Source organism: Embiotoca jacksoni, unplaced genomic scaffold, assembly GCF_022577435.1.
Source record: "Embiotoca jacksoni isolate LCO1_2020_lvr unplaced genomic scaffold, fEmbJac1.0.p SCAF_20, whole genome shotgun sequence".
In the NCBI taxonomy this organism is placed as follows: domain Eukaryota; kingdom Metazoa; phylum Chordata; class Actinopteri; family Embiotocidae; genus Embiotoca; species Embiotoca jacksoni.
Genome location: NW_027185341.1, coordinates 1,592,769 through 1,605,793, shown reverse-complemented (window position 1 = coordinate 1,605,793; position 13,025 = coordinate 1,592,769). Strand labels below are relative to the sequence as shown.

Sequence of the window (13,025 nt, the reverse complement as noted above, 5' to 3'; positions counted from 1 at the left end):
GATGCATTTATATATATAGCAGAATATGTTTCAGCCTGCTAAGCAGAGCTAAATTATACTATCTGTAGGAATATACCATTTCGTTCTCCAATAGTGTGTCAGATTCAAGTAAATGTAAGTACAGTGCTTGAATACTTGCGCTTAAATTACGTCCCATTCCTGGATTGTGAAATAACACCTGGGTTCAAACATCCCACAATGTAAGAAAAAGGTTCCACATTACAGTAAAAGACGAGCCTTTATTTTTCACAATTAAAAAAGCATGTCTTGTTCATACTGTGACAAGTTTTAAAAATGATCAGCGACAGAATGATTAACAGATTTCCAACCTACCATCATTGCCCCTTCAAACAGGTGGAACAAGTAGGGGAAGGACTGCACTGACCAAACGTGCATGACAAGAAAAGGTGGATGACAGCTAGGTGTGACTGATGACCCAATTTAATTCTTTAAAGTTTGACAAGATGACTTTTTTTTCGTTTTTTTTCTATAGTCTATTTTATTTACTGGCCAGACATGAAAAAGGTTTCCCTACGGAATAAAACAAAAAAACAAAAAAAACGCTATACAAGTGTAACTTCTGCCTTTTTCGAATAGGATGTGGCTTTCTCTAGTTTTTGATGTAGGTTTCACTGTGAGAAGCTTAACTGATTCTGGTAAGGCACCACTTGAACTTGGAACGGGACACTAGGTCTGATGTGTTGTTGGTGTTGAGTGGAGGTGGATATTCGTCAAATTTTTTTCAACTGAAGACATGTATTCTGATTTTGGCCTGTTTAAGAAAAAAAGAAAGAAAGAAAGAAAGTGACGAGTATGATGTAGGGGACATTTACAAATGAGTCTCTTAAAAAACGGAGGAAGACAAAGACCACTGGCATTCTGCTGTATACGGCTTAGGATATACAGTACAATAAATATAAATAGACTGAGGGAAGACTGAAGAATAACGTGGACACATTAACGCTTTACATTCGAGTCAAATATACAATGCAGCATGGAGAAGAAACAAAAGCCCTGCAAGTAGATACTAAATTTGGCAATTGAGCCAATAAAACCCAGACACACATTTGTTGTGTCTGGGTTTCCTGAGGTCAGTTTTGACATTGAACTTCCACAGTACATTTGACTCTTGCTGTGCCAGGAGAACCTTAAAGAACCTTGTTATGTCTTCTTAAAAACCATCAACCATCATGCTTACGTGTCCTTACAACTGATCACCTTTATGAAGGTTGAGGCAGTTTGACAAGATTAGATTTCACTTAATATGTAACGTCAATTTTGGCAGCAGACACATGCTTTGATAAGCTGATCTGAACCTCTTTAAAAAGAGTTATTAGGTACTTATTATCTTCAAAGTTTCTTTAAAACTAAAGCCTCTGAATTATCCTTTTAGATGCTTGCTAGCATCAGTTTAGGGAGTAAATTAAGGAGGGAATGCAATAATCAAAATCTCTTGAAAAAGAATAGTGGGGAGATTTTGCAAGACACTCAGGAGAATGAGCATCACCAGGTGACTGTGGCTCCAAATTGACTTTGTCCACTGCAGGGCTGCATTTTCCCACGTGCTCTGTTGCTTTAGCCAAATTGGAAAAAGAAATTTCCAGGTGCAGATTCTGAAAAGGAAAAAGCTGGTTAAAAGGATGCACATTTTCTGATGGTCTCTTACATTTGAAAGTAAACTTAAGAATATCTAAAAAAAAAAAGGAAAGAAAAATCATACCTGGACTGGAATCGAAACTAAATCCTCCACCTTGGCCACCAAAGAAAGCCCTGAAGATGTTGTTGGCATCAAAATCTAAAGAAAAAGAAGAAGGCATGAGATGAAAAAAGATGACATAACTGGCTAAACTTAACACAGAACATAGACGTGTCAAGCGGTTTCCCATACCGTTGACACATTTTGCAACCTTTAAGAACCTACGTGTCGTCAATACAGAGAGACAGGAACTGCTAAATAATCATGACAATGCAGTTTTTGTACGCGGTATTAGAATAATTGTCCAAACTGTAGACACAGTTGCGGTTATCGGAGGTCATCAACAAGTAGTGCTAAATACTGAGGAACCATTCTGTCACAGTGAGTATGGAAAAAAGACAGAATTCGATTTAGACTGTTTTCATTAGCTGGTTTAAAATCTATGTGGGATTTAATGAAAATTACAGCAACAGAGAGTTTGAATTTCCATCAAAACTTCTAAAAACTAAAGTTAGGATTCATGTTACGAAGGAGCAGTATTGGGGCTCTTTTATCATTTTTCTGTTTCATGTTCACATTTAAATACTTTGTGTATTTGTTTTGGCACATTCGATGTGTCCATTTGTAAGTTGCAGCAGATTTCTTCATGCAAAAGGGATCGTTACACTTTGTCAGTCACTATAGATTACAATGAAGTATTTGTCTTTACATATTAACATTGCATTGCAGAGATATTCAATTCTTCAGGACAGAAACATGATCTGACAATATTTGGATTCTAAAAAAGTTCGGTTCTTTGTCTTTAAATCCCGGTCACTGACATTATCAAAGTCAGCATGTGGATTAAATTCTAGTTGGAGCCTGAACTTAATTGTAGAAATGCTGCAGTCAGTTAGAGCCAGTGTAACAGGAACCTTTTGAACATGTGGCACCCCCTACAGGCAGAATGTCAGAGGAACATGTGTGCCACTTAACGGTCTTTTCCACAAGCTGACACTTCGACTTGTCACTCCAGGAAAACCAAAGTGTTACTAACATCATTAACATTTGGCTTCATTGTGCTCGAGTGTCCCCGTCGGCCGTGATTATTTGCTCACTGACTAGTGAAACAGGTAAACCCTCTAAATGAAAAACATCTAAGAAAAACGGTGTCAAAAGTTGATGGGAGCACAGTGTGACTGTAAATCTGGGTGAAGAAAAGAAGTAAGTCAAACTAAGATTTACCTCCACCATCAAAGCCGCCCTCTTCCAGGTCGTGCCCGTTGTCATAGCGCATCTTCTTTTTCGGGTCGGACAGGACAGTGAAGGCCTCACCCACCTCCTTGAATTTCTTTTCCTCTTCCTTCTGCACCTCTGGAGTCGCTGCACTGTGGCGATCTGCAAGACAATGGTAATATAAGCTGTCAACAATAAACCCTTAGGATAAAAACCTATCAAATATAATCAAAATCGGTATCTTGCATGTGCGTGTGTCTAAAGACCGAGCTTACCTGGGTGATGCATGAGCGCTCGTTTGCGGTAGGCTTTTTTGATCTCTTCTTCCGTGGCGTTCTTGCCGACCCCGAGCACCTTGTAATAATCTTTCCTTTTGCTCTTCTTCAGCTCCATCTGTGCCGTCTTCAGCAGATGCTTGTGATCTGGAGGGACAAAGGACATCAAACCATGCGAGTGTGTGAAAACCTGGTGGGCTATCATGTCCGTTAAGAAGAGTAAAGGTGACAAAACTAGGACAGCAGCTTACCTGAGGTTTTTTCTGTCTGGTAAACTTTTTCATAGTCCCGTACAGCCTCTTCATACAGCTCCGTGTTCATGTAACTACGGGTCACACACAAGTCACTCACAAACTGCACAGAGCTGAGCAACAAAACTCCCAAAATGAGAAGAATTCACTGGAACTGGCGTACCATTGAGCTCTTCTTAAGTAGGCCTTGATGTAAGTGTCATCTAGTTTGATTGCACTGGTACAGTCTTCAATGGCTTGATTCAGTTTCTTCAGCTGTTGAGAAGTTAATGACAGTGAACAGATGGGAGACAAAGAGCCAGGAGAGCCTGAGCATGACAGGCAGTTGCTATTTTTAAGCAAATTATCAGACGATATTAACAAATCAAGTGTCTGCGATTGATGCATACAGCAGCTTGTTCTTACGAGTTAGCTTTTCCAGTTCGTTTCCAGACTCTGAGGAAACTGGTCCAGTCTACTGTAATAAGGTTACCTTTGCTCCTGCTGTGGCTCTGTTGCAGTAGAGTTTAGCGTTGGTCTTGATGTTGTTGGGGTCTATCCCCAGCGCCTCAGTATACAACTGGTAGGCAGCTTCATAGCTGCAGCTCTTGAATGCCAGGTTGCCCTCGTCTTTCTTGGCCTTCAAGGCTTTAGCGTTCTGGTTTAGGAAGAGAACAAATACTCATGTTCTGTATTATAACATGACATCTGAGTCATGGAAAGGATGCTCTCAATAGTTGAGCATGTGTTGAATTTACCGTGCTAAACAACCTTGTCATGTGAATGAACTCTCGGATCAGACATTTTTCAGTATATTAGTTTTAGCATTCTTAAACTCGGTTCAAAACAAAGATTACTGACGAGATTTACAACGGCTGCAACATTTCCAGGAAAAGTGGCAGTAACATAAACTGTCCCGTCCCAGTTTGGCTCAAGACAGCTGATGGTGTCGCCTGCGACTCGGCTTGTCAAGTTACAAGTTAGCAGTTTTAGAACGTAATTCGTGTCGCCTCTTTCAACACCCGATCAGCTCGTAGCAAAGTCACACACTGTCAGCTGATCAAAATGGCATTTCCTCAATGTAGTGAGAAAACGCCTGTTTATATAATACCCATTCCTGTTTAAAGATGCTGCTAATTACATGCAGCTACGAAAACACCTGAAGAGTGGGCAGATAAAACAGAAGCACAGAGTTGTAGCTGTGGAGATGTTACGCAATCTCTTCTTGTTGCTTTGGTGTTAACCGGAAGGTTTCAGGACGTTGCAGTCTGGCGAGCGCTACTAGTTATCAGAAAGTCCATATTAGTACCTGTAAACATAGTGGTCTGAATTTGTACATTAGTAAGCAGCCTTTGCAGTTTGTATCATGAAATATCAGATGATTAACTGCAGCACTTTGCTAACATACAGAACAGTTGCAGACATCTTGAAAAATGCAAGCCCTGCAATAATTAGTAACTTTTTTTTGCTTCTCTCACTGGTTCTGTGGTAAATCACACAAAACGACGGTCTTACCCTGCAGGCTAGCCGAGCCTTCTCATGGTCAGGTGCCATGCGCAGAGCCTGGACAAAGAACTGTACCGCTTTGTCGATGCAGTCCTCATAGTAAAGACACAGGCCTCGGACATACAGTGCGTCTGCATTTGTGGAATCCATTCGCAGGATGTCACTGTAAAAAAATTTAAGTACACTATAAAGAATCTGTAAATTAAATCATCCCCTCTTATTAGAAACAATCTAAAACAGACCCTGTCCTCAGATTAAAAGAAAATCCGAGGACAGAGGGTCACAAAACTGCATCAATTTGACAAAATAATCATATCCATCAGTTCCTTCACGTAACAGCTCGGCTGCTCCTACCTTGCGACAGACTGAGCTTCTGGATAGCGTCCCAGCAAAGCAAGACACTCTGCCTTCAGGATTTTAAAGCGGTGGCAGGCAGAAGCCAGAACTAAGGCCCGGTCCATGCAGTACACCACCTGAATCAAAACCAAATACCACAATGACTACACTCCATCATCACAATTACCCATTAAAGAAATCCTGACAAATAAATGTAGTGAATGTAGCCTTTCAAACAAGTGTGAACATCAAAACAGGAGGTTTCTGTGAACGAGCTGCCAAGTGCTACAGAAAGTCTTTGACTAAAAATAATAGGATGACTGACAAAATTATTTTTTTTATTTGTTTGTGTATTGAATGGATGTCTTAAATCCGGTGTCTAGCACAAACCAAAGATGTGGTTACGATCCTTTAAAGAAAACAAATACCAACTAAAATTCCTCAAATCAGCTCAAATGGGGCAGAACTAATCGTAAGCTTCATGAAAAAGAGAACGGGTGTAAATACCTTTCTGAAATCCCGCTTTTCAAAGCCGAAATCTGCCATTCGCTCGTACTCCAGCAGTGTTGCTGCATTCTTACCCTAAAATAAAACGGCATTCAATTAAGAGCTCGAGCACAAGAATGGAAATAGATGAGTTTATGGATTTAGTCAATGCAAATATAGTTCAAAAAGTGTACTCGGTATTTCACCAATTCAAATGCATGTTTTATACAGTGATTAAAAAAAAAAAACAGTTCCCACCTCTTGCTGGGCCTCTCTATTGCTGGGCTCGAGATCCAGAACCTTCTGAAAGCAGCGAGTGGCCGCCATGGCATTTCCCAGAGACAGGTGGCACTTCCCTTCACGTAGATGTCCCTGTGGGACAGAAGGAATACTTCCTCTCCTCAGGACTGCATATAAACTCTTTATATCACTCTTTATTTATCACATGCAACCGGGGTTTTTGGACAAAAAGTAATGTGCACAACCACAAATAAAGATCATGGTCCAGATGTAATAGTGTATTTAAACTGACCTTCATGAAAAAGTCATCCAGACGCACAGCCTGCTGGGAATCTTCTAGGGCCTCTCGAAAGCGACAGAGCATCATGAGGGTGGCCGCCCGGTTACCATAATAACTGGCATTTTTGGGGCATGCGTCTTTAGAGGAAACAAAGAAAAACAGATTTTTAGCCACATTAAAGAGATTAACATTTGAGCCTGCCAACAGAAGAGAGAGACATTATACCTATTACTATGTACATCAACATTTCCCAACAGGAGAGTATGAAGAAATATTGGGTGTGAGTCTACGGGTGTCCACAATCGCCCAAACCTTGTGAAAACTTGCCAGCAAAAAAAAAGAGTCATCTCACCGATGGCCTTGGTGTAATAGTTGAAAGCCTCGGAGTAATCCTTCTTGCTGTAGAATGCATTTCCTTGCTCTTTGAAGCCTTCAGCCTCACTGGAGAGAGGAGAAACAGAAACCAAAGTCAACCAGGAGCAATGGACACTTTGGATAAAGGCAAATGAACAGAAACCAGGAAAAGATTCTTGCTATTAAATCACCGAAGCTAATTTGTAATTAAAACCATAGCAAGCAGGAACACACCCTCATAACCTTTTTAAGTTGTACTGTGACTTACACTGCTGACTGAAATGATAAGAATGAACATGACTGGAAAACACTAGTTCCCATTTGCATGTATCAGAGGATTCCTTGCAAAGGGTCCGGATACGAGTGTCTGAAAGGATTCAGCAGTGGGGTGTTTCACCTGGAACTGGGACAGCTGAGCAGGGTACACGCAGTCCCGACTCCCGATAGCTTCAGAACTAAACATAGCAGTAAAATTGATCTGCTGCAGTCCTGTCGCTAGTGTCAAGTGTTAAAAGGTAGATCTACGCCGATTCACGCGAGGAAGAAGTTACTGCTGTGCTGCTCTCCTGCCCACAGCAGAATATTTTCTGTAGCCGTTTTGATTTAAGGTGCAGCCAGAAATCGCCCAGGTAGGAGTGAGTGGTTGACATAAATGCAGGTTATGTTGCAGTAAGTACTGTTGACCGACTCCAACATGGATAAGGACATAAGACCATAACTGAGACAAAAAAAACAAAACATTGATAGATTATCAAAATAGTTGTCGATTAATTTTCTGCTCCCAAAAATATAATTTTTGCTATATTAAAAAATTCTTTAAATCTTAGTATAAGTTTATTTTTTTAGGCTTAAGAGACATAAATGCTTTAGCAACTCATACTGGTTGCCTTTATGTTTGTTTGAAAACTGGTTTCTAGTAAATCAAATTCAAATGCAGTTACTATTCAAAATATTGGTAATTACAAAGCGGTTACATCTGAATATATTCTGCTCAGTTAAACGCTTGTTGTGAATAATATAATTTTCATTCGGATGCTTCGTATCTTTTTACCGTCTACGTTCAGCCAGACTCCATTCATTTGGCAGTATGTGCTCAGATTATGAACCTTGTTTTAGATTGATATTCTTGTTTCTGCCCGTCAAATCAACGTGCATTGCTCTAAGCAACAACACCAAGATGGCTGGTCATATCGTTGGACCAGATGACGAGATATTATAAAAATGAGTCATCTAAGGGAAACCAGTGTAAAAAAAAAAGAAAAAAGAACAGCACCCAACCCTGTTTATAGTTTCATCACGTTGAACAGAAAGTAGGCTTGGTTTGAGGTTATTAAAACATACTGGTTTACATACTTGTGATTTGTTTTGCTGGTGGTGGATGATAATTAAAACATTTTTTTTTATATTGTGTATGCCTTTTCAGCATTATCGCCCAGTTGAACACATTTGTTAATAAAGTAATTACACATAACACGTTATATTATTTTGTTCAAATAACTAAAAGGCATCGTACTTATTACATTTTTAACAGGGTAAATAGTAATCAGTAACTTATGACATCTATAAATGAACCTTCCCAACACTGCTCGTAGGCTGATTACAGCATACGACAGGACACTATTATAGTCCAAAGTGTGCCAATACTCTTAAACCATCCGAAGACGTAAACTAGATCTAAAACCGCGGGAAGATCATCGTTGATTTGATATAACTACATAAAATGGCGGTGTAAATTCACAGCATCTGTAGGAGTAAATCAAACCGTTTAAGATGTCTCGGGAAGCTCGTCAAGTTGAATCAGCCCCGTAACTTTCAGGTTTCAGGTAAACGCGACCGAACCGCCTCCTGTGGAAGTTCCCCGAAAGAGAAAGAAAACACCGACGGCTGCTGCCAAACGAGCTTTATTGATGCTTTACTAAAAAAAAAAAAAAAATAATGTTTGAACGAACACGGTTTTTTTTGTTTTTTTTAAAGTAAACGAGTCACAAAATGCATTTAATTGTTGGATATCTGTGGTGGACCATGTGTTTAAAAAGACGCCAATTCACACGGCTGGGATTTACCGGCCGTTTCGTCGGTTCATTTAAAAGAAAGCCCTGAAATCTAGACTTCTAAATTGAATCGTCGAAACCACGATTACGCAGAAACGCCTTTGTCTTTCGAAAAAAGAAAAAGATAATCGAATATTTCAGAAAGATGGTGAGCAGCACACCGCTCACGGCACGTTAGCACGGTTAGCTTGTCCGCGCCTGTGACCGCACCGCTGTTTTCCGCGTCTTGTCAGCTCACCGGTTCAATCCAGTCGTGGTATTTTCGCAATTTACACGCAGCACAATAAAACAAAACCGAGACGTGAATGTTTACCGTTCCAGGTCGTCCGGACCGCGGAGCTGGGACTCTATTTCCACCGGCACGTCGATGTCAACAGCTGCCATTTTTTCTGGAAAGGACGACCACGAATTGACGTCATTTCCGGGAGGTTTTTTTTTTTCTTCTTTTTTTTTTTTTTAGGTCAAGAACAATAAAGTAGGCCAGAACGGTATCACGTGAACGCTTTTAAATCCAAGATATTTCACATTGTATTCATGTAAATCTGATTATATTTCAAATATTAATGTTACCAAAAAAATGCGAATCAGAAAATAATCAGTATTGTGCTTGAGCCTGAGATTTGCCCGTCTGCCCTATATTTAAACCATCCCCAAACTTCCACTTGTATTTATTTTTCTATAAATGTTTCACCTGAGGGCATGCGGTTCCACCTACTCTTGTGTCTTTGTGGTTGTCAGGCTGCCCCTACCAGGATTCTCCGGATAAAATGATTCACAAATAAACGGCTGGACATGTAGTGGTAAAATATATAATGTCTTTGTTAACAGCTGAAATAGTTCTAAAAATAATACTGGACATGCAAGCACAGTCTATCTATCTAAAATTACAAGGTCTTAAATATTAGTGCATCAATAGTCAAGATGGCTTTTCGATCTTTAATACTACCATTATTAATGTAAGAGAACTAATACCATTTGTAATGTGTTGTTTGTTAGAGTAATATATACATAAGTGCAGGAGATAGCAATAATGTCTAGTTCAACACCATTTGGCAATCCTGTCTTGCCATTGTTTGCATTATACCACTAGAGGGCACTATGGTATGACAAAGTAGCCTAAAGGGTATACTGTAAATATACAGGCGAGGAACAAATCAGCAGGGACTTCCTAAATTGTGTTATTTTTTCCTACTCAAACACCACAGTCTGGCTGTGAGACATGGAGTGTCACTTTACATATGTTTTAATGTTGGTGGTGCCTGGATCAATAACCTTTAAATGTTTCTATCGATATCTATATTAATAAATGAACTGTATTCACAATAAAAGTATAATAAAGAGTAAAAAGAACTTGGGTGTTCATATGAAGGAAAAACAACTGCAATAGTGTAAAAACCATGACTATTTATAAGTATATATAGAATACAGTATCAACATTTTACCACATAATAATTTACATTATTGCATTTGATGCACAGTTACACTAGTCATTAATTATACCAGATGACACTTCAAAAATACATATTGCTTAGGGTGATTCTGCACAGCCATGTGGGAGAGAGATTTCTATAATGAAAGAACATTGTTTAATACACTCTGCAAATGTTAATAATGTGAAAAGATATTTCAAACTAGTCAATATAGCCTTTTGCTGTTCATGAACAGGACACATCCATCCATCTCTTCATATTGTACAAATAGCAAACCCTATAAGTCACCCTCTTTAGCTTTTATTAGCTGCATTCAAACATTTGATAAATGGTTTAACCCTGTTGTTGTTAAGCCGTATGCAGACATGACATTTTAATGTGCTTTATAATTCTTACTTCTCCTGTGAAGACACATTTGATTTTATTAACTGTTTTACTATACTTTGACTTATTTTCTGTTCATACATCAACCTCTACTCATGAGGTGTCCACAGGAGGTGGAAACGTTTTTAGCAAATTGATTAATAAACACTTATAATACACTATTTATGGTTGTATACAATACCATAAACCATTCATTTAATGTTTCAAATGCTGCTTATAAATGCTACGGTAAATAGGATGACTTTAAGTGTTACCAGCCTATCAAGAAATCACCTGAAAACATATAATGGCTCAGAAATACAAGTTTTAATTGTATAACTTTGTTTTAAATCATCTCATTGTATGCGTTAGATGCAGCCTAGTCTATTTCCATACAGTGAGTATTCGTTCATGTCAGGGTGGTGGTTGATTGTCACTTTATTACACAAAGAGTAAAAGAGACAGACTAGGAATAAAATGTATGTATTTATCTAAAGTAACTTCCAAAGAAAAGGCATCAACATCAGAATATGGCTGTAAAAATATGATTGTTGAGATACAATATGCTCAGCAATTCAAAGTTACACATCACTATTGTCTTTTTCATAGGTGGACACTGGTTTTATGGAAATAACCAGTTTCATTGGATGCAATCTGAATTTTCTTGACTTAGATTTGGTTATGAAAACTAAAGCAGGAATAAAGTATTTTTCTTAGTCTCCCAGAGTACAACTAGAAAGTTCAAAAAAAATGAAAGAAATATTTGGCAACAAACACTTAGTAACATTTAAACACCCTATTGTATTATTTTATTATTGTCTTATAAATAAATCAAGAAGATGCTTGTCATTATGGCTTCCAGAAGGGTCCAGACCCCGGAAACATGCACGAAATAGTGTGCTGAGAGGAAACAGCTGAGCAATGGACTTCCGATTTTTAAGGGTGAGACGATGGTCAGTCAGCGCTGAAATCTCAATCCTCACCAGGGGATTTTCCATACTGTACTTGACATGCTGATATCTGTCCCTCACTGTCACTGTGTTGTGTCCTGGCATCACTCCTGTAATTTCTCATCAGCAGGCCAAGCCAATGTCTTCTGTTCTTCCAGTTTTGGCTGCGTTAGGTCCACTCCACTGTCGTTCCTCCAGTCGCATGCTCATTGCTAGTAAGGAGAAAAGATAATAGGTGCATGTGAGGGCCTCAGCGGTCCTGGGGCAGGCCTGAAGAGTGTAGGGCTGATCAGGGGACCCTGGATAATGGTTGCTGGACCTGCAGGCAGTCGTAGTGCCAGGGGTCCAGTCGCCAAAGTGCACAAGGCAGCTGGATTAAGGGGGCTGGTCAGAAACCCTGCCGGCAGGGCCTTGGATAGCTGCTTGTGCAGAGCCAGTTTAGTCTGAAACCAAAGACAAGAGAAATATTCTGTTTAAACAGGAATAAGAGTCCCGAGCCATGTTATCAGCTCTGTGAGGCTGTACTTAGACGCAGAAATACTCAAGAGTTAAATGCTAATATCAGTATGACATCACAATGACAACGCACACTGATGGTTAGCAAGGATAACGTTTACCGTGTTCACCAATAGTTTAGAATGTTAGTGTGCCAGTAGTGGTTTCTTATCTAAAGAGTTACAGAAGATGGGGATGTGACCTGATTGTGGACCTGGTGGTGACCTGGTGGTGGCACTGCAGCAAAATTCGGAGGATCAGAATAGTGAATAGGATTCCTCTTCTGGAGACCATGAAAGGCTGCACAAAATCTCATAATAATCCATCAAATAGTAGAGATGTTTCAGTCTGTACCTATTATCAACTGTCCAACACCGCCATGCCACAAGAACGGCTAAATCAATTCATTTAAGAACTATCAGAACTAATGTTTAGAGACCTGAAACTTTGTTGTTCATCCCCTGTTGATCATAAAGTATGCTCACCGAGTATCGTGTACTCACATTAGAGCATCTCCATTACCCTTTCTTAGAATAAAAGCTGTTCATTTTATATTTATATTGTAAACGGAGGCTAACAAAATTACAAGAAGGGTGCTTGGAATGCGCATGCTGTATTACATTTTCAAGTACAACCCAAAGGATTAATGGCATTTTAGAATGTTGATTATGATATGGAGTCACTGTATTTCTAGAATGGCCTGTGACTACTGAACTTTACTGACATCTACCAGTTTTTAAGATGTAAAGCATTTAGGAGGCCAAATGCTCCATCTTGCGATGTTAATGAAAGTAAATAATACAACGTAGATCCGCCACGTGATTCAGACTCTAACAAAAATCGAACGGGTTGTTTTTGTGCCCATGCTACACCCTTCCACCAAGTGTCATGAAAATCAGGCCAGTAGTTTTTCTGCAATCCTGCTGACAGACAAACTGCACCATAAACAACCTCCTTGTTGGAGTTACTTAACTCCATTCTGATGCCTCTCAAATCCTAAATTATAACACGGCACTAATTTTACAATAGCACAGAGTTTAGAACAAAAGGAAGGTCTTGCTGTTATGTGTCAGCTTCTTGGCAGCCATCACACTTGTTGTTGATGTTGATGTTGATGT

At 39.3% G+C, this 13,025-nt stretch overlaps 2 protein-coding genes across 4 annotated transcripts in view; both read right to left on the bottom strand.

The window, feature by feature from the left end:
- Window positions 1–219: 219 nt before the first annotated feature.
- Window positions 220–9,088, bottom strand: LOC138201922 (dnaJ homolog subfamily C member 7-like). Its single transcript, XM_069155515.1, has 14 exons — window positions 8,983–9,088; window positions 6,617–6,705; window positions 6,277–6,401; window positions 6,003–6,116; window positions 5,766–5,840; window positions 5,277–5,395; window positions 4,932–5,085; window positions 3,910–4,074; window positions 3,601–3,692; window positions 3,438–3,511; window positions 3,187–3,333; window positions 2,921–3,073; window positions 1,721–1,795; window positions 220–1,613 (listed from the first exon to the last, which is right to left on the bottom strand). Exons 1-14 carry the CDS (start codon window positions 9,051–9,053, stop codon window positions 1,576–1,578), a joined length of 1,491 nt encoding a protein of 496 aa, XP_069011616.1. The 5' UTR covers window positions 9,054–9,088; the 3' UTR covers window positions 220–1,575.
- Window positions 9,089–10,770: 1,682 nt separating this feature from the next.
- LOC138201920 (zinc finger protein 385C-like) overlaps window positions 10,771–13,025 on the bottom strand; it is a 62,947-nt gene continuing 60,692 nt past the window's right edge. For all 3 annotated transcript variants that reach the window (XM_069155512.1, XM_069155513.1, XM_069155514.1), the window contains one exon: window positions 10,771–11,855. In XM_069155512.1, coding sequence (XP_069011613.1) covers window positions 11,625–11,855 — 231 coding nt within the window. In that variant the 3' untranslated portion in view covers window positions 10,771–11,624. The remainder of the gene's footprint in view (window positions 11,856–13,025) is intronic.